This window comes from Syngnathus floridae, chromosome 7 (genome assembly GCF_059516105.1).
Source record: "Syngnathus floridae isolate MCC-2025c chromosome 7, RoL_Sflo_1.0, whole genome shotgun sequence".
In the NCBI taxonomy this organism is placed as follows: domain Eukaryota; kingdom Metazoa; phylum Chordata; class Actinopteri; order Syngnathiformes; family Syngnathidae; genus Syngnathus; species Syngnathus floridae.
In genome coordinates this window covers 15,095,613-15,118,153 of record NC_142419.1, presented here as the reverse complement: position 1 = coordinate 15,118,153, position 22,541 = coordinate 15,095,613, and the positions used below count along the sequence as shown (strand labels likewise).

The following is a 22,541-nucleotide window of genomic DNA, read 5'->3' as shown; positions in this document are numbered from 1 at the left end:
TCTTATATGCGTCGGTTGCCACAGTTGCCCGAAGAGGGTGAAGGTCAAGAAGAGGCAAAAGGAGAAATTGTCGAACCTGAAGAAGAGGCCCCTCCGGAGACAGAGAAAGCAGAGTGAGTTGTGGACCGATTGTGTCGGCCATTTTATGCTGTAGATTTGGATTCAAGCTAAATGCTACTAGTGGCTAGCGAGTCTCATTTGTCTCCTCCGCAGCACCGAAGCCGACGAAAAGAAGCCCGAGAAGGTTGAGCCCGAGCCCGAGGTCAAGGAGGAAGAACCCGAGAAGCCGACGGTGAAGACAAAGGTGAAGGAGAAGAAAGCGGCAGAGGAAGGTTTTGAGTTGTGGAATGAACTGGAGGTCCAGAGGAATAAATTCATGGTGAGCAATTTACACTTCTCAAATGGGTTCTCGAATGCTCCTCCCCTCATGTCTCCTGATATCTCCTTGCAGAACTACCTCTCTAGAAACTTCTACAACCTGCGCTTCCTGGCCCTCTTCATCGCTTTTGCCCTCAACTTCATCCTGCTCTTCTACAAGGTTTGCTTTTGGATGACAGACTTAGAAAAAAAATCATCCAACAAAATATCACGAGTCCAATGACCTCCTCAGGTGTCGGACAGCCCGCCAGGCGAGGAGGAATTTGAAGGATCGGGTCTTTTCGAGGGCGGCTCGGGACTGTTCGAAGGCTCCGGCGCTGATGAGGAAGGATCCGGTTTCGAAGACGGCGGCGAGGACGACGAAGACGAGGGCCCCCTGTACTACTTCCTGGAGGAGAGCACCGGGTACATGGAGCCGGCGTTGGCCTTCCTCAGCATCGTCCACACCATCATCTCCTTCCTCTGTATCATCGGCTACAATTGCCTCAAGGTGAGCTCTGTCCTCTCTGAGGCCACACCGATTAATTGGATAGTCCATTTAATTTACTCTTACAAAATGGAATATTATTTCTGGGGGATGTTTGAACGTCAATATCGTTGTCTTATATTTTAATTTGTTAAAAAAAAAAAATCTGCCAATATTAAACAATCTAATATCATCTGATTAAATTGACAGATTAATCGGTCGGGCACTACTCACGTGCATATATTGTTTATCCTCCATCTGAAATAACCTCGTCTCACCCTGCAGGTTCCTCTGGTTATCTTCAAGCGAGAAAAAGAGCTGGCCCGGAAACTGGAGTTCGACGGCGTTTACGTAACGGAGCAGCCGGAAGATGATGATATCAAGGGACAGTGGGACCGACTGGTGCTCAACACTCCGTAAGCGATTGTTTCACCCAACAAGATGGGTTCGGAATTTTACTCTAGCAAAAATCAAAATCCGACATTACTTTATGTAGAAAATGTGAAATTATAATTGAACATTTTCTGTGACTTCAGATCTTTCCCCAACAACTACTGGGACAAGTTTGTGAAAAGGAAGGTGAGTTCTTCCGACTGTTTTCATTGGAGGAACTGTCATCAAAAAGCATTTTCATTGGTTCATTTTTTTTTTTGTTAGGTGTTGGATAAATACGGCGACATCTACGGAAGGGAGAGGATCGCCGAGTTGCTGGGCATGGACTTGGCCTCCCTGGACGTCAGTGCCATGACGCACGACAAGAAGCCGGAGCCCGACAACTCAATCTTCAGCTGGTATGTTTGCGGCCCACTTGACTTAAATTTGAACTTCTTCTCACCTGCATATGTGACATTCTTTCTCTGCAGGATAACATCCATAGACATCAAGTACCAGATCTGGAAATTTGGTGTTGTGTTTACGGACAATGTGAGCTCAGGAAACTAAAGCGTCTGTTTTGGAATTTATATTAGTGCCTGACTCTTTGGTCTCCTTGTAGACCTTCCTGTACCTGGTCTGGTACATGCTCATGTCCATGCTGGGCCACTATAACAACTTCTTCTTCGCTGCTCACCTACTGGACATCGCCATGGGAGTCAAAACCCTGCGCACCATCTTGTCCTCGGTCACCCACAACGGAAAGCAGGTGAGAGCGACATCAAACAACAAAACCTGGAGCCTGTGGAAGACTTCTTGGGGTTATGTCGTCCCCAGCTGATGATGACGGTGGGTCTGCTGGCCGTGGTGGTGTACCTCTACACCGTGGTGGCTTTCAACTTCTTCCGCAAGTTCTACAACAAGAGCGAGGACGAGGACGAGCCCGACATGAAGTGCGACGACATGATGACAGTGCGTCGTGCCAAAATGTCGTTTGATCATCATCGCCCGACTTTTAGTGTGGATGTGGATTAAGGCTCCTCCCCCTCCCTTGCAGTGTTACTTGTTCCACATGTACGTCGGCGTCCGGGCCGGCGGCGGCATCGGAGACGAGATCGAGGACCCGGCCGGAGACGAATACGAGCTCTACCGAGTGGTTTTCGATATCACCTTCTTCTTCTTTGTCATCGTCATCCTGCTGGCCATCATTCAGGGTACAAACTTGTGGAACTTTTCACACTGCACTTAGCAAGCCCATTCATTGAATACATTTAATTTCTGTGCCTTTTGTTCGACAAGAAAATATCTTAGTGTTGATTTGGGACTGGCAGATTGTCGTGTTGTTGTTTTGAGCAATTGTGGGCTTTCAGGTTTGATCATTGATGCCTTCGGCGAGCTGAGAGACCAGCAGGAGCAGGTCAGGGAGGACATGGAGGTGAGTTTCCCCCGTTGCTTCCCTTCGTCCGCGTTCTTTCCCTTTGACGGTCTCGTCTCTCGTCCCTCCCGCAGACAAAATGTTTCATCTGCGGGATCGGCAGCGACTATTTTGACACGACGCCGCACGGCTTTGAGACGCACACTTTAGAGGAACACAACTTGGCCAACTACATGTAAGCCTCTCTATTTTATTTTATTTTATTTTATTTTATTTTATTTTATTTTATTTTATTTTATTTTATTTTATTTTATTTTATTTTATATTTATCAGTCTTTGTTGTCTTGTAGGTTTTTCCTGATGTATCTCATCAACAAAGATGAAACGGAGCACACCGGCCAGGTCATGTCAAGTCTTTCTACTCGCTCTCACTTAAATTCAGAATTTTCAGACCAGCAACTGAATTTGGACCTGTCTTTTTATTTTCTTAGGAGTCGTACGTGTGGAAGATGTACCAGGAGCGCTGCTGGGACTTTTTCCCCGCCGGGGACTGTTTCCGAAAGCAGTATGAGGATCAGCTGGGGTAACACGGGTGACAAAGATGATTGGCCGATTGATCTGAATCGACAAGTCAACTATGCTATGCACACTTTGGCTGCGGCATCCAATTCGATCAAACGATAATCACGTGACGGGATTTTTTTCTAAATTGCCTTGCTTGTATAAACGTCGGCGTCACGGCTCGTCTCCACGCCGAACTGTGCCTGAACGCATCATGTTCATTGAACGGACTTTTAGTGCCTAGAGCAAAGTAGCTGCTTTCTTCGTTTTGTTTCGCTGAGAGGGAAGATGCTTTGTTTATCGCGGGAACGCTTACGAACCGTTTTGGCGCCATCTGGTGGCATCCGAGTGCCAAATACGTAAGGTCGGCAAAAGTATGTTTAATATGTTTTGATGGAGGTCTGCATTTTTTTTTTTTTTTTAAATAATAGAGCATAATTTGACTGCAATTTTGCAGACCGCCTTTTTGAGAAGAAGACTCACGGAGGAATGAGCAGAGAATTATCAGCGTGCGACGCCATTCTGTATGTACAGAAACTTTGAAGTCTTACCAATTTATTTATTGTTTCTCTGCCAACGACTGTTTTCGAACCTTCCAGCTAACGGCGAGCAGGAGCGAATGAATGTACGTATTTAAAAGCGGCCATTTTGAATAGGAGGCTTATTTTACATACGATAAATTTATTTTTTTCTTTGGAGGATTCCAACATGTCAGATGTTGTCTGTGATGTGCGTGTGTGTGTGTGTGACGCGTGGAGGAAGACGATTTTGGAGTGCGTGTTGACTCTCAGGTGTGAAGACGCTGCCACACAGCATTTTTGGCGGCCTTCCAAGCCGACACGTTGACTGAACTCTGTTTTGCGCTCACAATAAATGGGTTCACTCAGCAACTATGCCAGCAAGTGTCCTCGTTCGTATACAAAATCGTACTTTCGGCTTGCATCGAAATTAGATGGAACACACCAGCAAGATAAGAGTTTTTGTGTTTGTCTTGGGTGGGCCACATTCCTGCACTCGAACGAACCATTATGTTTTTTTCTTTTTTTACAGCACCTTATAGTTCACATGGAATATTTATCTTCTGCCGGGTCAATGATTAATTCGTATCTCACGTCTCGGTTCTTTACTTCAGCCCATAGAGTATTCACATTAACAATGTAAAATTATTAGTTGTAATCAAGCCAGAGTTGATTGCAGATTTGTGATAAACTCAAAATCTCCAAGAGGTGCATTAATAAGAATGCTAATTGTTTTAAACTAAAATGGCAACAACAAAAAGTGGAAGATTTAATCTAACCAATATTACAAGACTTTTTTAAAAATGATTTGCAAAATTAAATAAAACTGAAGTCATAGTGAATTAATTTATTTGAGGCATGATTAAAATAAAAATTTTGAAAATTTGTATTTATCACAAAAAAAACATATTTAACTGTTTACAGTTTTTAATACATCATTGGAAAATTAATTATAATACTTAATGAAGAGTAAATTAATTCATTCAAAATCAGGTGCGGCCTTGCAGTGCAATATTTAGCCCAGCCCTGTTCCAAAGTAAACAGCGCACGTCCTCCTTGGTCGCCCCTCCCTGCTGCCCGGTCGGTATAAAACAACCGGCAACGACCTTTTCGCCCGCCTGCTCGTACGTCTCAACGACCTCCACCATGTCTTTTTTGGCTCCTCCTGGTTACCAGCCTGTCTACTCCCCTGTGAGTATCCTCAATTTGACTTTTCTTTAAACACACACTTTTGTCATAACAGGGTGTGCAGACTTCTGCAACCTCAGTTGTTCAAAAACGTAAGGTGTGTAGACTTTTTGTATTCTTTCTCCAATGTGTTGTACAGAGCATTCCGTATCTGGGGCCTATCTACGGAGGTCTGCGGGAGGGAGCTTCCATCTACATCCAGGGCTCGGTTCCGGACAAAATTACCAGGTGAGTTCAGCCCACTGGCTTGTCACACCGTGACTGGGTGGGTCGTTTTTTTTTTCCCCATTGAAGGAAATGAAAGGAGCTTTTACGGCATGCTCCTCCCTTCTCAACGTGTGCGTGGTCATTAGCAGGCAGAGCAAACATGTTTTCCGGGTGGCCCAACCCAAACTGCCCCCCCCCGAGCTCCATAACTGACGCGCACCCGTCTCCATCAGGTTCTCTGTGAATCTGCTATGCGGACAGTCCGATTCCAGCGACGTGGCCCTGCACTTCAACCCGCGCTTCGACGGCTGGGACAAGGTGGTCTTCAACAGCCGGCAGAACGCCGCGTGGGAGACGGAGGAGAAGATCCGCGACATGCCCTTCAGCAAGGGCAAGGCCTTTGAGATGGTCATTGTGTGCTCCCTGGAGGGCTACCAGGTCTGAGTGTTTTGGGCTGGCCCGGCCGTGACCTATGACCTGACAGTAAATGTCTTGGCAGTTCAAAATTAATGGGAAGGACTTCTACACCTTCAAGCATCGCCTCCCTTTGGCCAGAGTGCGCGGCATGGAGATTGCAGGAGATGTTTGCATTCAGACCATTAACGTCATTGGGGTGAGATGAATTTCTGTTTGTTTACATTGATACTCGCCATCACTAATTGCAGTAAAACTTTTTTTTGTAACTCTTTTTTTAGGCTGGTGGCTCGGGAATGGGGGTAAGTCCATTAACATTACCTTTTTTTTTTTCCCCTCATTCTTTTTCTTTTTTACTGCCATGGCATGAAATATCTTTCAAATTGAAAATGTCCCCACATGCAGCAGCAGGGAGGCGGCATAGGAGGCATGCCAGGATGCGGGGCTGCAGGCCCTGTGAGACATTTTCATTTATTCTTCATGTAATTATTCAACGATGCAGTCATGAAACACTTTTTTTTCCAGATTGTGAAGGGTTAAGATTGATCTTGGCATTTCAGTCGGGCCCTAAATCCTATTGCAGTGAATTAGTTTGATGCCAAAATAGATTTATTGTGATGCTTTGTTTTCTTTCTGGCAGGGTGGCTATCCCGGGGGCATAGAAGGCATCATCGGGGTATTCATCTGTTTGACTATTTTTCAATAATTTGATTGCTAGACGTGTGGGTAGGCTACTTCATTAGGTACAACTCCTCAGTCAATTCTGTCCTTTTTTGCCCTATCAGGGTGGATACCCAGGATCAAATCTACCGGTGAGGATATGTCTTATTATTATTATTATTATTATTATTATTATTATTATTATTATTATGTTTAACCTTATCTCTCATGCTAATTTTACTGCAGAGCATGAGCGGCCAGCCGATTTACAACCCTGTGAGTATTTATTGTAAACAAAAAAGTGAAAGGCCCCCAAAAAACCATAACCCCAAAAATAAATAAAAAATTAAATACCCTAATAAATGTTAGTCTGGCCAGTTTTCTTGCAGTCCATCATGTGATGTTGTCTGTGCTGTGCAGCCGATCCCGTTCTCGGGCATGATTCCAGGAGGAATGTTCCCAAAGAGGACTGTCGTCATCCGAGGCATGGTTCCCCACCATTCAAAGAGGTACTAGCTGTGCTAATGACGTATCATGACAGGCAGGACAATTAAATTCTCTTCCACTAGAGGGCGGAAGACAATTGAGGTTGCAGATTTTTGTATCAATCATAACAATTTGGCAAAGCTGAGCATCAATGCTCACATTAAGTTGTATGTTTTAGGTTCAGCATTAACTTCATGGTGAGTAGATCTGGTGACGTCCCCTTCCATATGAACCCGCGCGTGGAGGACGGCGTGGTGGTGCGCAACAGCATGGAGGGTGGCTGCTGGGGCCAAGAGGAACGCCAGCTTGGGGCCAACCCCTTCGTGGAGCGCCAGTACTTTGACGTGAGTATTTGGCAAAATACAACTGGGGTGTTTCTGAGTCATAGCTTGTTAAACAAAAATGATCATGGTGTGGTCGATAGTGGAATTACACTTAACAGAACAAAAACTGGTTTTCCGTTTTTGTCAAGATGTCCATCCGTTGCGGCACCGACCGCTTCAAGGTGTTCCTCAACGGGCATCCGCTGTTCGATTTCACTCACCGCACGCGCGCAGTCACCGAAATCGACAAACTGGAGGTGGCGGGTGACGTGCAGATTTCCTACATCCACTTCTAAAAGCACGCTCGGTTTGTACTCGGCACCACACTTGTGCGATATCTCCATGGCAACCAACATCAGGGCCAAAGATTTATTTTTTGTACTGGAGATACTTTATCAAAGCTTGATTAATAAAAACACTTGAAAAAACGTCACTTGTAAAGTCAGAGTACCACTTTTTAACGGGAACGCAAGCCAAATATTCTTCGCGTCCACATTCTTTCATGATTGTGACAACAGTGAATAAACCAAGGAGGCCGTCATTTAGAATCTTTAATTTTATTGTATTATCAGTAGGATGTATATATATTAGCAAAATCTGTTAACTGCTATTTGACATTTTATTTTAAAATGCAATTTGAGAAACAGGACAACACAATGCTCGTTCACTCATCAGTCAGTGCCTGATAAAGGCCACTAGGTGTCAGTATTGCTTTGCAAAAACTTTACTGTCCCCTCTTTGTATTGCGTCTATGATAGTGTAGTTGTACTTTGGAGTTTTGTACAGTGGTTAACTTAAATGTTGCACTCCCATGATAGTGGCGAACGTTAAAGTGTGACTTAAAACATTGCCTGTTTTACTTGACATTAAATAGTTTCCTGTGGGGGAGAGGGAAAGGCAGGGGAATTGGATGTCATCGAGGTCAGGAGCTAAGTTTAGCCTGGGTTGTTACCAAGTCTTTGTCACATAGGGCACTTTTTTTTTTTCTAAATCAAATCACTTGTGAGACATTTATTGGGAACGTAAGTTAAGTTTGAAATGATGTTACAAGAGTTTTGGGATGTGTGGTGTGAAATAATGTATCTAAGAGACCAGCACTGAATATCAGACGAGGGATCAACTTATGGCAGAGAGGTTTTTGAAGTGCAGACAAGATGTTGTGGGCTTCACTTGGGTTTTTTCACTATTTGGGGTAGGGATCAGTCTCTACTCAATATGACAAACTAATAACCATTTAATGTACTTGGAAGGATAGTGTTCATATTGAGAGATCAGATCCTGGAGATGTTACAAAACGAGCATACAAGGGCTTAAAGGTAAAGAAGATGGCGAGAGAGAAAGTCAAGGCAAAAACGCGAGGGGGGGGAGGAATCAGCGTAGGTCACTCTCATCCTCCTGTATTGTCTTCTTGATGCGCAGAAGCATGGTGGTGAGCCACTGGTCAAGCCGTGAGATGGTGTCAAATTCCTTAACCTGTTCAAATTTGGGAAAAATAAATCAATCTATGGATAAAACACACTTTAGTTGAGACAAAGCTTATTATATAGGTAACAAAAAATAAAACAACTAAAATTGGAAAACAGTTAACAAAACAAAATAATTTCTTTAGGGGGAAAAATCTGAAACTATAACATTTATAAACCTTAGCTGAAAGATAAAGCACAATAAAAACTTCTTATAGAATGAAATAACTTTCATAACCCTGGCTGACCACAAACGTGTCCACTCACTGAGTCGGTGTAGGCGTCCACGTTCTGTTCGTCATAGGCGTCTAAGAGTTTCTGGTCAACAAAAAAACGGTGTCACAAATATAAACAGTTCACGGATGTTCTTAACTGTCGTTGCAATGACAAGCGGGCGACCAAGCGCCGTAGACAAAACTTACCTTTACCAGCTTGCACTCTCGAGAGTCGGAAAAGGCCGGGAACATTTCTTCATACTTCTGCACCGCCAGCTAAACGATGATTATTGTTAGCGTGACGGGAGGTTATACGCATCGGGGCCGCTGCTACTCACTTTAGCGTTCAGCATGTCCACGCAGAAGTGACAAAGTGCCGCCTTGAAGAAGTGATCCTTGGCGCTGTATTTGAGCAGCGTGCTGTCCATGGCGTGAGTGGCCACCTTCAAACGACAATCGCAACGCTTCAGGGACTCAAACTCCCCCGCAAGTAAGTATATAAGAGTTTCAATCTGACCTGCTCATAGATTTCAATGGCTTTGGGGTACTGCTCCAGCTGGGCGGCATAGGTGGCGACCTTCAGGAGGCACTTGTTAGCCGAACTGTGAGAAGAAGCAAAGAGCTGCTCAGCAAAAAAAGGAACCTCATGATGACAGACTGGTTTTACAAGGGAATTTTTTCACCTGGTGGACTCTTCGCCTTTGTAATAATCTGCAGCTTGTTCGTAGTGGGCGATGGCCTGCGGCGAAAAAACACACCACGTTTGATTTACCCCAAACATGTACAAAAATGTTCCATTTTAATTCCATCCTTTGACTTGTGGCACCTTATCGATGTCCACCATCTCTGTCTCGTAGATCTCGGCGATACTAATGTGATGTTTGGCTGCAATAGTGAAGCGGCCCTGAAATGACCCAAATATATAAATCAATCACATACAAGCGGAACATCAAAAAAGAAATCCAAACTCACCATGTCTGTATATATCTCGATTGCTCGGTTTAGACAATTTATGGCCTCTGTTGAGACAAGGAAAGAAAAAAATCAAGAACATTCAACAACCACGATGTAATGAGATCCAATACAGTAATCCCGTTTTACCTTGCGGGTCAGCTTTTTTGAAGGCATTCCCGGCGTCTATGAAGTTGGTAGCTGCGTCGTGTTTGCTCTGCATCTGCAGGTGGAGGCGAGCCGCTTGGGAGAAGGCGTTTCCTGCCGCTGCGAAATAAAAAAAGGACATCCCATGTTTAATCAGAAATAGAGGAGCAGCGGACGAGTTGATAATCAGGTAAATCTACATACCACACCAGTTCTTGGCCATCTTGAACATGTTGGCGGCCCTCACGTACAGGTCACAGGCCTCTTCCTGCTTGGAGGACCCCCTGCGCATGACACAAACTTAGTAATGTTTGTCGTTATCTTCTTCAACGGCTGGCTCGTAATTTCATATTAGATATTTCGCACATTTCTGTAGCATTGCCAAGACGTTTTGCATTTCTTTCTACGCACTTTATTATTTGTTGGTAAACATGGAAAATGTATGGAAACCCAGGTTGTACTTGGGCACGGTGCCCCCTAGTGTTCAGAATTGTCATTGTCAATTGTCATTTGCATAAATAAAATGCTTCATCGCAATTGTAAAACATCATGGCATTATCAAATATTAGTACTCTGTATTGTCAAGTACTTATGGCTTGACACTACCATTGATACAAATATAAACGTTACTTGTACTCGGGCTGAATAAAAATAGTATCGGTTCATCTATACTTTATTTATGTTCTAAATGCGGATTTTGTAATAGCTGTTTTCCCCTGGATGGCTGAAGGTCCGTTCCTTCTTTCATTCATTCATCTTCCGAACCGCAATCGACCCTTGAACACGCCTGTTCATGTTCATGCAATAGAACAATTCAATCTGATTGGTTAACACGACTGTAAACAAATGTTGACCGGTGTTGTGGCCTCATACATCCTGACGACCTTCTCCACTAGATGGCGCAATCTGATTAATGTTATTCGGTTTAATACCGAAATAATTCATGTTGATCATTCGCTATTCTTGTGATGAGCTTTTTGTAACCATAAGCATCCTCGGAACAAGCAATTCACCATTTTGTGCATATTTGTCATTAGAATGCTCAATTCAGCGTATACGCACTTTTGAGTCTTAACCAGTGACTACATAAGGCGTACATCTCCTAAAATGGCCATCAACGACCAATGCACACATAATATATATATACAGTGAAATGAATAGAGAGGGTGTTAATTTGATACACTGGTCAAGTCTCGTCAGCTGCCTTTTCCGCTTAGTTGGCCCTTTAGCTAACGCGGCTACAGTGGTGCGACTCACCCGAAAAGCGCCCCAAAAAACGACTGCGAGGACTTCAACTTCTTTTCGGCCTCGGCAACCAAAGCCGCAGCTTCTTTCTCTTTACCGCTGTTGTCCATGTCGGTAGCGAGTCTCGCGGTTTAAAGAGAGGAGATGACAAAAGGGTAAAAAGTCAACAAACTTGTAGCATAAACCGCAGCCGTTGATTTGTCACTCGTCACCAGTCACGTGACATGGGTAGACCAGAAACACGAGAAACGCACTCCCTCGGTGCGTTCGCTGACTGTCCGTAAAACTGAGCTGTCAAAAAGACAATTTACGTATACGTCAATGGTTGGATTTACATCAATGTTTACTTTTCTTCGCCCACTCAGGCGGTATCTCCTTCAAGCTCGGGTCAGGGAGCTTGAGGGTTCTGCGCAGGAGCTTCGCTGTTCCCAGTATTACCCTGTCGGATGTTGTTCATGGTCTCTGCTGGAACCACCCAACCCAGTTGGGGGTATCTGCCCCCAGTGCCCCGATCACTGTTGCCTTTACACATTATCTCTAGTTCTTCATCTCCCATATCTCCAGTTCTCAAGAATTTCACCGAACTTGAGAATTAAGTGGAACTTAAGTTGTGTACAATGGGAATGTCTTGATTCTATTTCTATTACTTGCTCCTAAAAAAGGTAAAAAAATAAATAAATTTCAGTGATTGATATTCCCAGAGGAAGTAGTTTTTCTGTCATTTGGGCTCAGTGTTGTTTTTTGGTCATGTAAAATAATGTGCCTGCCTTGGCAACAGAAAGGTTGGGAAACACTGCACTCGTCCACTGTGCTGCCGTCTTGACATATAATCATTTTGTTTGTTTATTGTTTGAAGAATTTCCTTTAAAAAATAAACACTTTTCATAAATAACAAAGAATACAAATTTCAGCAGAACTCTACAGAGAGGCAAAAATGAATTCGCTGTTGTGAAATCACCCATAAAGCGGGTGTCGATTTTCCATCAGGCAAAGCGGCAGTGGCCTAAGTTCCTTGCCTGTAGTTGGGTCCTGTGCAGCAGCCCGTGCGAGGCTGTCCTGGAGACCCCGCGCTGCCTGCACCTCTATCGTCTCGGGTGAGTTTGTTACAATGTAGCAATTTCTCTATTAATCGCAATAACTGCAACAAAGCTGCATTTATTCACGCACTGCGTGTGCTACAGTTTAGTGCACGGCGGGTGGCGTCGACTCGCCATACTGCTGCACGGCCCGCCAAAAACGGGGGGCTCCTTTTTCCCTGCGAATTCCCAAGCATACCCCCCTCCATCCAAGATTATTCCAACATTAACTCATATTTTTTTGCTCGCCAGGAGACATATGTTGTCTCTCGGCGGGTTTGCCATCTTCCACGTCCCAGCTACGAGCAGCGTCTCGGGCCGAGTGTGGACGTGCAAGCCCGGGCGTTTAAACCGCCTCTACTGGCGGTTTGTTTTGAATGTCAAAGGCTGTCGAGCTAGCGATACACGTCCGAATATTGTTGGTAGCCTAGCTGTGGCTAGCAGGCTAACAAGCTAAGGCTAGCCAAACGGAGCCCGGGCGATATGAGAAATTGCGGGTGTTACAGCTGCAGGCTGGCCGTCTTTTCCGTCACATGAACACCTTGTGCTGGTTTTGGGGTTGTTATCGTAATCGGAACGTGACGGGATAAGTGTTATTACGCAGACGTAGATCTTGTTGGTAGACTCGTTAGCATTTAGCCCGCAGCGTCTCCCATTCATATCCTGCGCAGTGGCGCCGCTAAATGGCAAGTATCCGCTGTCTTTTGCAGAGAAGGAAAGTGTGTGATGTGGTCTTGGTACATTTGGGTTCTGTGTGTACCGTGTGGATAGTGTATTTGTGTGCATATGCTGGGATCGTCCGGGGGAAAGATTGCAAGAGACCGCAAGCAAAGATGCTCAGGATATGTGGAACCCGCGCGTTTTCAATTTGTCAAATTATTACACGATGAAGCTGTTTTGTCTTTAAATCACACGAAACGATTTTATTTTTTACCAAATGTCCAATGTCATCATCTGAAAACAATATATCTGGTGACCTTTTGCGTTCATCTGAGTTTCCCAGTTTCTGAACTTTAATTTAGTTGTAATACTCCCTTGCTAAAAAAATATAACTTCATTCTTGATTTTTTTTTTTTTATTACCACAGTCTTGAAAAACTCTTATCACAGTCTTGTTCTTGCATGTTATGTTGAGCTAATTTCTTGGTGTGTTTATTTGATGCCATTTCATGTCATCCAAAACAGTTGTCATGGATGATGAAGACGGCAGGTGCCTTCTCGATGTGATTTGGTAAGTTGTCTGAAATAAGATGCGACATTACGATTGTGCGTCTCGTGTTTTTTTCTTTCGTCATGCATTGTTGTGAATGTCACTTTTGTTTATACCGGCAGTGACCCGGAAGCTCTCAATGACTTTCTTCATGGATCTGAGACCCATGTAAGTAGATCAAGTGGTGATGGCTTTTTATTGGATGATGACGGTGCTGGTAGATAGTCGTGAGGCAATTGCTGGATTTTTTTTTTTTTTTTTTGTCTTCTAATATGTTTACAATCTCTATAAAATTGTTTTCACGAGTTTATATGTATTTGGAGGGGTTTTATCTGGTCTCTGTATTTTATGGAGTTCGTGAGTAGATCTGGAACCTAACCAGCGCAATGATTGGGTCTCACTACCATTGATAGAAATATAAACGTTAGCGTGTTTGCCGGCTTTGTATGGCCACCCATCGTTTCAAGAGTTAAACTATAAATCTGCGAGTAGCAGGCTATCGATTCGTGCGCCTTCCAGCGTCGCGTCCTTTTTTGCTTACTCTTTTTCCCTCCCACTGTTTTGGCTGCGTTTGCTTTTTGAATGCACTGTTTGTAGGTTCAGCCTGTCCTTTCTCTTTTTACTCACCTAAAAAAAAAAAAAACGAGAAACTAACGCTTCCCAAGTCTACCAAACCCTGTGGATGTGCCTGTCTTTCCCTCAACTTTTGGCTGGTTCCTTACAATCTTGGTTCTCTTTTCTATGTTCTGTCCTCTTCCTCTCCACCGCCTCCCCACCACCACCACCACCTCCTCTCCTCCTCCTCTCCTGTTCCGTTTCCCTGTCCTGGTGGCTTTTGCCTGCTGGTTTTGGGGCGCCGTGGGGGTTCTGTCTGTCCCATCCCGGGTGCGCGTGTCTGTAGTTGGACACTGACGACCTTTTGGATGGTTCGGGTGATCCCGCCAGCTCGTTCTTCTCCGCCACCGGGGTGAGTAAAATTCCCCCAATCCCCTTCCACCTTATCTGTGTAGCAGCGCATGCACCAACCCCTCCCCCCTCCACTAACACACCTAGAAGGTTTGATTTTCTTGTTTGTGGGTATTGACGTCTGACAGTATGTATATTAATGTATGTCTCTGCCAAATATGTTGGGCTCAGTGTCCAGTCTCACCCCTAAATTCCATTTTGCTCTTGTTTACTGTTCGATTTAAGGGCCACGTTCCAGAGGTCCAGCCTACAGTTCAGCTCTCGGCCAATGAGGCCACGGGTCTGCCCAGAGTCAGCGTTGACTTGGACTTCCTGGAGGATGACGACATCCTGGGCGGATCCCCCGACGGGGAAGGCGGGAGCAACGGCATCGGGACCAACCACGAGCCCTGCGACATCCTCCAGCAGAGCTTGGCCGAAGCTAACATCACCGAGCAGAGTTTACAAGAAGCCAATGCGGAGCTGGACCTGGAATCGTTTGGCATTTCCGCTCTTCCGCAGGTGGTTCAGACGCTGCCCGACGCCGGCCTCCCCGGAGCGGCGGGCGCGACTGTCGGCGTAGGCATCAGCGTCGGGGGGGCGGCGGCGACGGCCATATTCCCTGGCTCGGCCCAAAGTGCCACGCCCACTCCCCCGAACGCCACCGCTGACATGCTGGGCTCTGTGCTGGCTCAGCAAGGTCTTCAGCTCCAACCGCAGGTTATGAACAAGGCTATCAGCGTTCAGCCCTTCATGCAGCCCGTGGGCCTCGGGAACGTGACGCTTCAGTCTATTTCGAGTCTTCAAACGCTCCCGAACGGGAGCCAGTCTGGACATTTGGGGATTGGACAGATTCAGGTTGTGGGTCAACCCACCGTCATGACTATCAATCAGTCCGGGCAGCCCATTCTGGCCAAAGCGATGGGAAGCTACCAGCTGCACCAGTCCGGGCCAGAGGTTTCAGGGGCGACGACTCAGACTGGGCTCGGGGCATCGGGAGGTGGACTTCTCATCCAAAGCAACAAAACCACGTTGGGCTCGCCATCTTTAAATGGACCGCCCACAGTTGTTAGCAGTACAAACAGTACCAGTAGCTGCACCATGACCGCACCTGCTGGACTTCTGGGCTTTGGAAGTACATCCCTAAGTTCAGGAATGCCGCCCCAATCTCAAACTCAAGGCCAAATCATGCACAACGTGATTATCCAGCGCACACCGACTCCCATTCAGCCTAAACCTCCTCAAGGAGGAGCCCTCCAAACAAAACTTTTCAAGCCGCAGCAACAACAACAGCTGCAGCAGCAACAGCAGCAGCCGACGTCCCAAAACCTGCAGAACGACACCACCAAGGCCCTCGGGCTGCAACAAATTCCTGTTTCGGCAGCTCAGAATGTAACGTTTCTGACTGGAAAACCAGGCTCAAATGTCGTACTCAGCACCCAAGCCGCCACGCAAGGCTCGCAGTTCCAGCAAACCTTGTTCAAGCAACAGGCGACGCAAGCAGCCGGCAAACCGCTCAGCGTACACTTGTTAAACCAATCGGGCAGCATCGTTATTCCCTCCCAGACGGTTCTGCAAGGTCAGAATCATCAGTTCCTCCTGCCACAGTTGCAAGCGGGCGGACAGATCCTGACCCAGCACCCCGGGGGCCACATCATAACCAGTCAGGGCCCTGGTGGCCAGCTCATTGCCAACCAGATTTTAACAGCCAACCAGAACATCAACTTGGGTCAAGTTTTGACTTCCCAGGGACATCCCGGGGCAGCCCACATTCTATCCGGACCCATTCAGCTTCAGTCTGGTCAGATGGGCACGCCCACCCTGTTTCAGATGCCCGTCTCGTTGGCTCAGACGCAGGCCCAGACGCAGACCCACACCGTCTCGGGACACGGTCCAACGGTCATCCAGGGCATGCCTATCCAGAACTCCCTGACCATGCTCGGTCAGGTCGAGGGCTTGAGCCCGGCCGTCAGCCTTCAGCCGGCTCTGCAAACCCAGCCAGGTGGAGTCCCCAGCAGCAGCAGTTGTAGTAGCAGCAGTAGCGTAAGCGGAGCGGCCACCATGGCGGCCACCATCACGCAAGGGCAGCCGGCAGAGTGCATCACAGTTCTGGGGAGCGCCACCGACCAGGCCGCCCAGCAGGCCTCTATCCTCTCCATGCAGCAAGCTCCTTCCGCAATCACCGCCGTATCGTCCTCCGCTCCGTCCATGTCCCTGTCTTCGCCAGTGACCGCGGTCGGGCTGGTCTCGCACCAGGCTCAGCACAGCCCGGGGAGGCTTTTGTTCACCAACCAAGGCTCCAGCATGATCCTGAGCCAGGAGTCTCTGCAGATGTTCCTTCAGCAGGTCAGTGTTTTCCTCTCGACTCACCTCGTCCTGAAAAACATTCATTAACATTGTCACCGAGTGGGCTGTGTTGGGAATCACTCCCGAGTCTGTATGGCCATTTTGCAATTTTTGCCGCGCTCTTCAGATATGAAGTGCGCCATCTCTCATATAGTGCCCTCCATCATCTTGAAAAAACAGATGGTTGCTAGAAAAGGTTAACGTCAATATTTTGGAGGGGGAAGGTAAAGCAGCTGATGTTGATCCTGTACATTTTAATTATGCAAAAGCGACGATGTAATTCCATAACAGCGCGGTGGAGTATTTTCTGAAACTTATTTTTCATTTTCTTATCTAACAATTCTTAGATTGTGATTAGAGAGTCATGATTAAGTGAAAGATTCCAAACACAGCCCTGGTCTGACCTTTCTGGCTCACCATTCTGCTTCTCATCCAACTTCCCCCCCCCTGTCATTCCCTCTCTCTTCCATCACCCCGGGAACGGTAAACTATTAGCCGGAGAACAGAGAGGGCGAATCGACCCCCTCGGTGGGGGTCCCTGCGTCCGTAATCGTCAGCGGCCTCGGCGTCACAGCTCCGGCCCACACTGTCCGTGACAGCCAATTAAGTGATTCGTTGGTAGGTCGCAGCCCCCCAGTGTTAAAGCAGGTAGACATGCCCTCTATGTCAAGCGCCCCCCCGTCCACTTGCTGCTGCCGCCACAGCCCTTAGACGTTATTCCCCCCCCCTCCCCACTCGCTGCCGTGCTGTTTGTAGGCTTGCTTCCATGTCGCTGTACTGTGGTGCGCAAATAGCTAACGTGCTTGCAGCTTGTGTGTGTTTGTGTGTGTGTATTACCTCATTCACAATCAAATCAAGAGACAATTTTTAAATTGTTTAGCCATTTCCAGATTTCTTGACTGATTGAAGCAAATCCAGTGTTTTGCGTTCAACAGTTCAATTCATTCTGCAGCATTTCAGTTCAGCTTCAGCTTTTGACACAATTTGTAATTTGTTAATTTTTGTTCGCTCCAAATTGCACGTTAACTTTTCATACGTCACCTCGGCAGGTACCCTCCAGTGGACATCAGCAGCCCTTAAAGATCCAGAGTATGTCCCCCTCGCCAGCCTTGAGCGGTCACGCCACGGCACCCCCTGTGGCCGACAGCCCGCAGCCCTCGCAGTCGCCGCTGACTCTCAGCCAACACATCCAGTCGCCGCACCACCAGCAGTCGCGTCCTCCCTCGCAGCCCCAGCCGGCGTCGCAAACGCCCTCCCGCTCCTGCACGCCCTCGTCACACCCGCCGCCCCTCTTCATCGTCCACAACCAAGTCGCCGAGGCCCCTTCGCAGCCTCAGGTGGCCCAGCCGCAACCGACCCAGATCCAAGTCCAGCTCCTCCCTCAGCCGCGGCCCGCCTCCCAGCCAGCACCTTACCACCAACAGGAGCAGCCCCCCATGTCGCAGTCGCCCAAGCCCCAGCTGGCGCACTCTTTCGCCGCCCCTCCCGCCGGCGCGGCGCCACCGGCCGTGTTAAAAGCCCAAGTCCCCGTCCACAGCTTGACGGCGGATCAGCAGCAGCACCTGGCGCTGTTGGGATCGCAAATCCAGACGCTGTCGGCCATCAGCCAACCCTCGCTGCAGCAGAAGCAGCTGCTGGATAAGCTCCACCAGGTATGTGCTGACCTTCCAAGTTCCTACCTTCCAGACAAATTCGGCTCACACTCTGCTGCTGTCTTTGCGTGCTTCCAGATCCAGCAAAGCATCCTGCTGCAGGTCAAGCAGCCGGCTCAGGCTCAAGTGCAAGCTCAGGCCCAGGCTCAGGCTCTTCCTCCAGCCAGCAGCCAGTTCAGCTTGCAGCAAGACGTGCCTGTGGATAAAGCGGCGATCGCCTCGTCGGCCAGTGCAGCCACACCCGCTCAGCTGTCCTCGGCGCTGCAGCCCACCTCTGTGCTCATTACAAGTCCCGCTACAGGTAAGCCTCCGTCACGCCCTCGCCATGCCAGACCGTAGCGTTTCGCCTTAATGAAAGTCTCGCTTGTCTTGTTTGCAGCCTCAAGTGACTTACAGGTAGTCTCTGGAGTCCCGGGACCAGCTGGAGCCAAGGTGAATCAGAGTATCGCTCCTGTGAGCCTTACACAGCCTGCACAGGTCAGCTGTTTGTTTTTTCTATATTTATATACCCACACAAAATCTCACATATACATTTTTTTTATTTTACAAATTTCCCTGCTATATCACAGAATTTATTTTCCTTTAATTTTTTTATTCCACAGATTCAGCCAAAGCCTGGAGTGATCAGCTCGGGTGGAGGAATGACTCTTGGTAAAGGTGGCATGCAGATCCACGTGTTAGGTACTAATGTCACCCAAATGCCTGCTCCACAACCTCCAGTTCTTCTACAACCTCAAGTAAGCTTCAAAATCTGTATTTTGATAGACTCTTGTAGAATCTTGTAGAATTATTTGATACTAGCACACGTTGCAGACAAATCTGAATTTTGTCAGCATTACAGCTGCGGTAAAATTAATTCGATTAAATTTTTTTTTTTTTTTATGTCACATTGCAGACAACAGCAAAGATGCCTTTCACAGCAGAGCCAAGCAAAGAAGCCAGGTTGGTTGGTGACACTCGCGCCGATAACATTTTTCCTCTCAATTCTCCTTGCGCTCAACATGTTGACTTTTTTTTTTTCAGGTTGCTGGAGCAGCTGAGGAAACATCAAGGCTTGGTGCTTCACCCAAATTACAGCGCTCCCTTCGTCTCCTTCGGGGACACGCTAAACCGACTGCTGCCTTACCATCTCTACCAGGGAACTGCCATTTCCTCTCAAGATTATCAGAAAGGTAATCAAAGATTTTCAGACTCAATCAATCAGAAAAGCTGAATCACAAAACGGATGTGATCAATTTGTTGTCCACAGTGGATGATGAATTTGAGAGCGTCTCCTCCCAGCTGCTGAAGAGAACGCAAGCCATGCTTGATAAATATCGATACCTGCTCTTTTCCGAGTCAAAGGTGCGTCAAGCCGTTGAGTCCCGAAAACCCCCCCGCCCGGAAACTGAACTGACGTTTGAATTGCAGCAGAGACTTGGCCCCTCGGCAGAGATGGTGATGATCGACCGCATGTTCATCCAGGAGGAAAAGCTGGCCTTGAGTCAGGACCGGATTTTGGCCAAGGAGAGACCAGGTAGGCATTGCCCATCAGAAAAAAATGCTCGGTGATTTCAAAACTTTTAACACCAAGTGAACCCTTAAAAAAAAACTACCAATATTTTGTCATGATTTTTTTTTTTTTTTTCTTTCACGAGCTGTTTAGTTTAGCATCATTTAGTTCTGTCCTGAGAATATGCGGCAGGCTTACTAGAAATTCTGTGCTAACTGAAGTTGATTGTGTGTGATTGCAGAGGAGTTTGTGGCTAATGCTCGTCTGTTGGAGAGTTTAGCTGCGTCCCAACACAAGTCCCCTCCGGCCGAGCCCACCTCCAATGTCACTGGTGTCACCGTGGCCGCCGCTGCCCAGCCACCACCGCCCCCGCTGCCGGAACCCGCACCTCCCATTCCGGCTGTAGCTTCCCACGTCCCACCAAAACCCCCTCCCGCCCCGAGCGTGTCTCCAGCGCCGACTCCCGCTCCTGTCGCTGGCCCCCCTACCGCCTCCTTCCCTCCGACAAAATTGGTCATAAAGCAGGGTGGGGGAGGGGCCTCGGTGTCGTGGTCCAGTAGCTGCGCCCCTCCTCCGAGTGGGTCTGAACCGACAAGCCAGAGCCCTTACTCATCGCGTACCCCTGCGTCATCGTCGTCGTTCTTTTCCTCCTCCTCCAACTCTAAAATGGACGACGATGACGACGACGCGCTCCCGCAGAGGACCAGCAAGCCGCCCATCAAAACCTACGAGGCTCGGAGAAGGATCGGCTTGAAGCTGAAGATCAAGCAGGACCAAACGGGCTTTGGTAAGGTGGTCCACAACACAGCCTTAGACCCCGTGCACACGTCTCAGCCCAACACTCCCAAATCCCAACCCCCGTCCACTCCCACGCCCACCGGGGTCATCAGGACCCAGTCGCCCGTGTCGGTCACCACGACGACCACACAGTCCAACCCATCCCAGAGCTCGTCCTCCGTGCAAATGAACGGCACCCTGGAGCACCATAACCCGACCTCCGCCACCCCCGCGCCCTCGCAAACCACCTGCCGCCTCCCCCTCCGAAAGACTTACCGGGAAAACGTCAGCCCTCGGGTTCGGCCAGGCGTCCCGGGCGGCGGCGGGGATGACGACTCGGCGCCCTACCCCACCCCCACCCACGAGAGGACAGTCATAGCCAGCGTGAAGGTGGAGAAACGAGGTCAGGACCCTGACTCGGGCTTGGACCACGTGGCCGACGTGTTCAACCACGCCGTCAAGGGGGTGAAAGGGATCGGGGAGGATCGCTCGGAGCAGGACGCCGACTTCCCCAAATACAAGCGGACCGGTGGGAAAACCAAACAGAGACAAGCGGGGACTTTTAGGATGGACCAGCACGCGCCGGGGCCCCCTTCGCCGGAGTTCCCTTCGCTCCCCGCCAAGCGCAGTAAGTCGGATTCGCCCGACATGGACAATGCCAGCTTCTCCAGCGGCAGCCCCCCCGACGACTCCCTCAACGAACATTTGCAATGCGCCATCGACAGCATCCTCAACCTACAGCAGGAGCCCACGCTACGGGGGCACCACCACCGCAAGGGGGGCAACGGCCGGACACATTCACGCTCGGTGCCCCCGCACAGACCCTCGGTGCCCCCGTCCTCTTCCTCCGCCTCGTCCTCCCTGGCCCAGCATCCTCAGGTCGGCGGCCGCGGCCACAACGGCAGCCTGGTGCCGCAGACTCAGAGCAGATAACGGCCCCCCCGCCCCCCGGCCCCGCCCGCATGGACTGAAGGGGGCCGGGTGGCGCCCCGGAAAATAGGAAGCGAGTCTTGAAGACTCTGCCAAGTTTGTCCGCAGTATCCTCGAGTCACGTTTTTGTGGTCTTGTCCTGTCTGGGCTTCTTCTTGTGTTGTCACATGCTCATGCCCCTCCCTCCCTCCCCTGAACCCCCGCCCCCCACATTCCCCTCTTGTCAGTGTTTCCCAACTTTCATTGAGCCAAGGCACATACTTTACGAGGCAAAACTCTCACGGCACAATAACAAACTGCAACTTTTATGAAGAGTGTTAATATGTATACCTTGGAACGGCAAGGTCAATGTTGAAGAGGATGATGAATGTATGTCGCTCCAAGGTATGTAGCAGCAAGCTAAACGGCAAAATTCACACCATAATTGATCCTTGAAAATTCCCCACAAACATCCACTCGCATGCCTCCCCCCCTGTGTCTCTTGCAATAAGGCGCAAGTTGCGCAAAAAGGCCAGAAAGATTAAACAACCCAAAGCGCACATTCGATTGCGTGACGAGCACATAGCACAAGCCGAATGATGACTAAGACAACAAAAAAAAGGTTCAAGGCCTACAATCGTGGTTATAGAAACATTCAAGTACCAATTCTTATTTATTTATTTTTTTTACTTAGTTTCTGACCTTGTTTGACCTGTAAACTCATGAGGTTCTGATTTCTTTCGGTCAGCAGGGGGCAGGCCAGGCTCATCCCTCAACTTTCACCTCTGTCCCATCCTTCCCTGTGTGTCTTTTTTTGTGTTTTTAAGTGTAAGCCCGCTGGACAAATCCAACTGAAACACAGCACAAACGTACGGAAACGGCGGGGAGGCGGAGAGGGGAAAAACAGAACAATAATAATGTACAAAAAAGACCGCAAGAGAATTTGAAGTATAGTATTACAGATTAATTTTGTATTGTATTTATTGTGTATAAGGATACTTTTTAAAAAGAAATGTACATTTACTAAAACTGTAAATTAAACCTTGCTTCTTTTATTAATCATGTTCCTTGTTTGTGGAGGTTTTAAATGTTTCAGGAAATGACGGTAAGACATTTCATGGTCAGACTAGATAGTTTTGTATCACAAGTAGCAAGATGTCATGTGA

At 47.9% G+C, this 22,541-nt stretch overlaps 4 protein-coding genes across 14 annotated transcripts in view; 3 read left to right on the top strand and 1 right to left on the bottom strand.

The window, feature by feature from the left end:
• ryr1b (ryanodine receptor 1b (skeletal)) overlaps positions 1-4,045 on the top strand; it is a 36,841-nt gene extending 32,796 nt beyond the window's left edge. For all 6 annotated transcript variants that reach the window (XM_088380435.1, XM_088380434.1, XM_088380432.1 and 3 more), the window contains 15 exons: positions 25-113; positions 214-379; positions 452-538; positions 611-868; positions 1,130-1,260; positions 1,381-1,423; positions 1,502-1,635; positions 1,708-1,768; positions 1,839-1,985; positions 2,054-2,188; positions 2,274-2,430; positions 2,587-2,651; positions 2,726-2,826; positions 2,942-2,993; positions 3,083-4,045. In XM_088380435.1, the coding sequence (XP_088236561.1) occupies positions 25-113; positions 214-379; positions 452-538; positions 611-868; positions 1,130-1,260; positions 1,381-1,423; positions 1,502-1,635; positions 1,708-1,768; positions 1,839-1,985; positions 2,054-2,188; positions 2,274-2,430; positions 2,587-2,651; positions 2,726-2,826; positions 2,942-2,993; positions 3,083-3,178 (1,722 nt within the window). In that variant the 3' untranslated portion in view covers positions 3,179-4,045. The remainder of the gene's footprint in view (positions 1-24; positions 114-213; positions 380-451; positions 539-610; positions 869-1,129; positions 1,261-1,380; positions 1,424-1,501; positions 1,636-1,707; positions 1,769-1,838; positions 1,986-2,053; positions 2,189-2,273; positions 2,431-2,586; positions 2,652-2,725; positions 2,827-2,941; positions 2,994-3,082) is intronic.
• A 634-nt stretch (positions 4,046-4,679) lies between these two features.
• On the top strand, positions 4,680-7,381 carry LOC148395488 (galectin-4-like). Its single transcript, XM_088380135.1, has 12 exons — positions 4,680-4,861; positions 4,998-5,086; positions 5,299-5,503; positions 5,565-5,678; positions 5,761-5,781; positions 5,885-5,935; positions 6,120-6,155; positions 6,265-6,291; positions 6,386-6,415; positions 6,560-6,648; positions 6,804-6,969; positions 7,098-7,381. Exons 1-12 carry the CDS (start codon positions 4,817-4,819, stop codon positions 7,242-7,244), a joined length of 1,020 nt encoding a protein of 339 aa, XP_088236261.1. The 5' UTR covers positions 4,680-4,816; the 3' UTR covers positions 7,245-7,381.
• Positions 7,382-7,489: 108 nt separating this feature from the next.
• napab (N-ethylmaleimide-sensitive factor attachment protein, alpha b) lies at positions 7,490-11,204 on the bottom strand. The gene is made up of 11 exons (XM_088380134.1): positions 10,982-11,204; positions 9,929-10,008; positions 9,728-9,844; positions 9,599-9,645; positions 9,453-9,530; positions 9,310-9,365; positions 9,144-9,228; positions 8,965-9,069; positions 8,834-8,902; positions 8,679-8,729; positions 7,490-8,421 (listed from the first exon to the last, which is right to left on the bottom strand). Exons 1-11 carry the CDS (start codon positions 11,077-11,079, stop codon positions 8,320-8,322), a joined length of 888 nt encoding a protein of 295 aa, XP_088236260.1. The 5' UTR covers positions 11,080-11,204; the 3' UTR covers positions 7,490-8,319.
• A 763-nt stretch (positions 11,205-11,967) lies between these two features.
• Positions 11,968-22,434, top strand: bicra (BRD4 interacting chromatin remodeling complex associated protein). Of its 6 annotated transcripts, none has more exons than XM_088380128.1 (14): positions 11,968-12,063; positions 13,230-13,275; positions 13,377-13,422; positions 14,446-16,545; positions 17,041-17,193; positions 17,595-18,197; positions 18,276-18,498; positions 18,577-18,674; positions 18,800-18,934; positions 19,093-19,139; positions 19,221-19,369; positions 19,447-19,541; positions 19,608-19,713; positions 19,931-22,434. In XM_088380128.1, the coding sequence occupies exons 2-14, from the start codon at positions 13,235-13,237 to the stop codon at positions 21,397-21,399; spliced, it is 5,265 nt and encodes a 1,754-aa protein (XP_088236254.1). In that variant the 5' UTR covers positions 11,968-12,063; positions 13,230-13,234; the 3' UTR covers positions 21,400-22,434. The 6 variants fall into 6 exon arrangements, with proteins under 6 accessions (XP_088236254.1, XP_088236255.1, XP_088236256.1 ...); XM_088380132.1 differs by lacking the exon at positions 11,968-12,063 and adding an exon at positions 14,156-14,221 and having other exon boundaries at positions 13,214-13,275; XM_088380129.1 differs by lacking the exon at positions 17,041-17,193.
• The last annotated feature ends 107 nt before the right edge of the window (positions 22,435-22,541 follow it).

Bases quoted from the DNA above. Each gene is read 5' to 3' on its own strand.
- LOC148395488 (XM_088380135.1), top strand. From the start codon at position 4,817: ATGTCTTTTTTGGCTCCTCCTGGTTACCAGCCTGTCTACTCCCCT. The intron at 5,679-5,760 runs GTGAGATGAATT...CTCTTTTTTTAG, and splicing joins AGACCATTAACGTCATTGGG to GCTGGTGGCTCGGGAATGGG. The intron at 5,782-5,884 runs GTAAGTCCATTA...CCCCACATGCAG, and splicing joins CTGGTGGCTCGGGAATGGGG to CAGCAGGGAGGCGGCATAGG.
- napab (XM_088380134.1), bottom strand. From the start codon at position 11,079: ATGGACAACAGCGGTAAAGAGAAAGAAGCTGCGGCTTTGGTTGCCGAG. The intron at 10,009-10,981 runs GTGAGTCGCACC...TGTCATGCGCAG, and splicing joins TTTTTTGGGGCGCTTTTCGG to GGGGTCCTCCAAGCAGGAAG. The intron at 8,903-8,964 runs GTGAGTAGCAGC...ATCATCGTTTAG, and splicing joins TGGACATGCTGAACGCTAAA to CTGGCGGTGCAGAAGTATGA.
- bicra (XM_088380131.1), top strand. From the start codon at position 13,214: ATGTCATCCAAAACAGTTGTCATGGATGATGAAGACGGCAGGTGCCTT. The intron at 16,546-17,040 runs GTCAGTGTTTTC...GTAAACTATTAG, and splicing joins TGCAGATGTTCCTTCAGCAG to CCGGAGAACAGAGAGGGCGA. The intron at 18,198-18,275 runs GTATGTGCTGAC...GCGTGCTTCCAG, and splicing joins TGCTGGATAAGCTCCACCAG to ATCCAGCAAAGCATCCTGCT.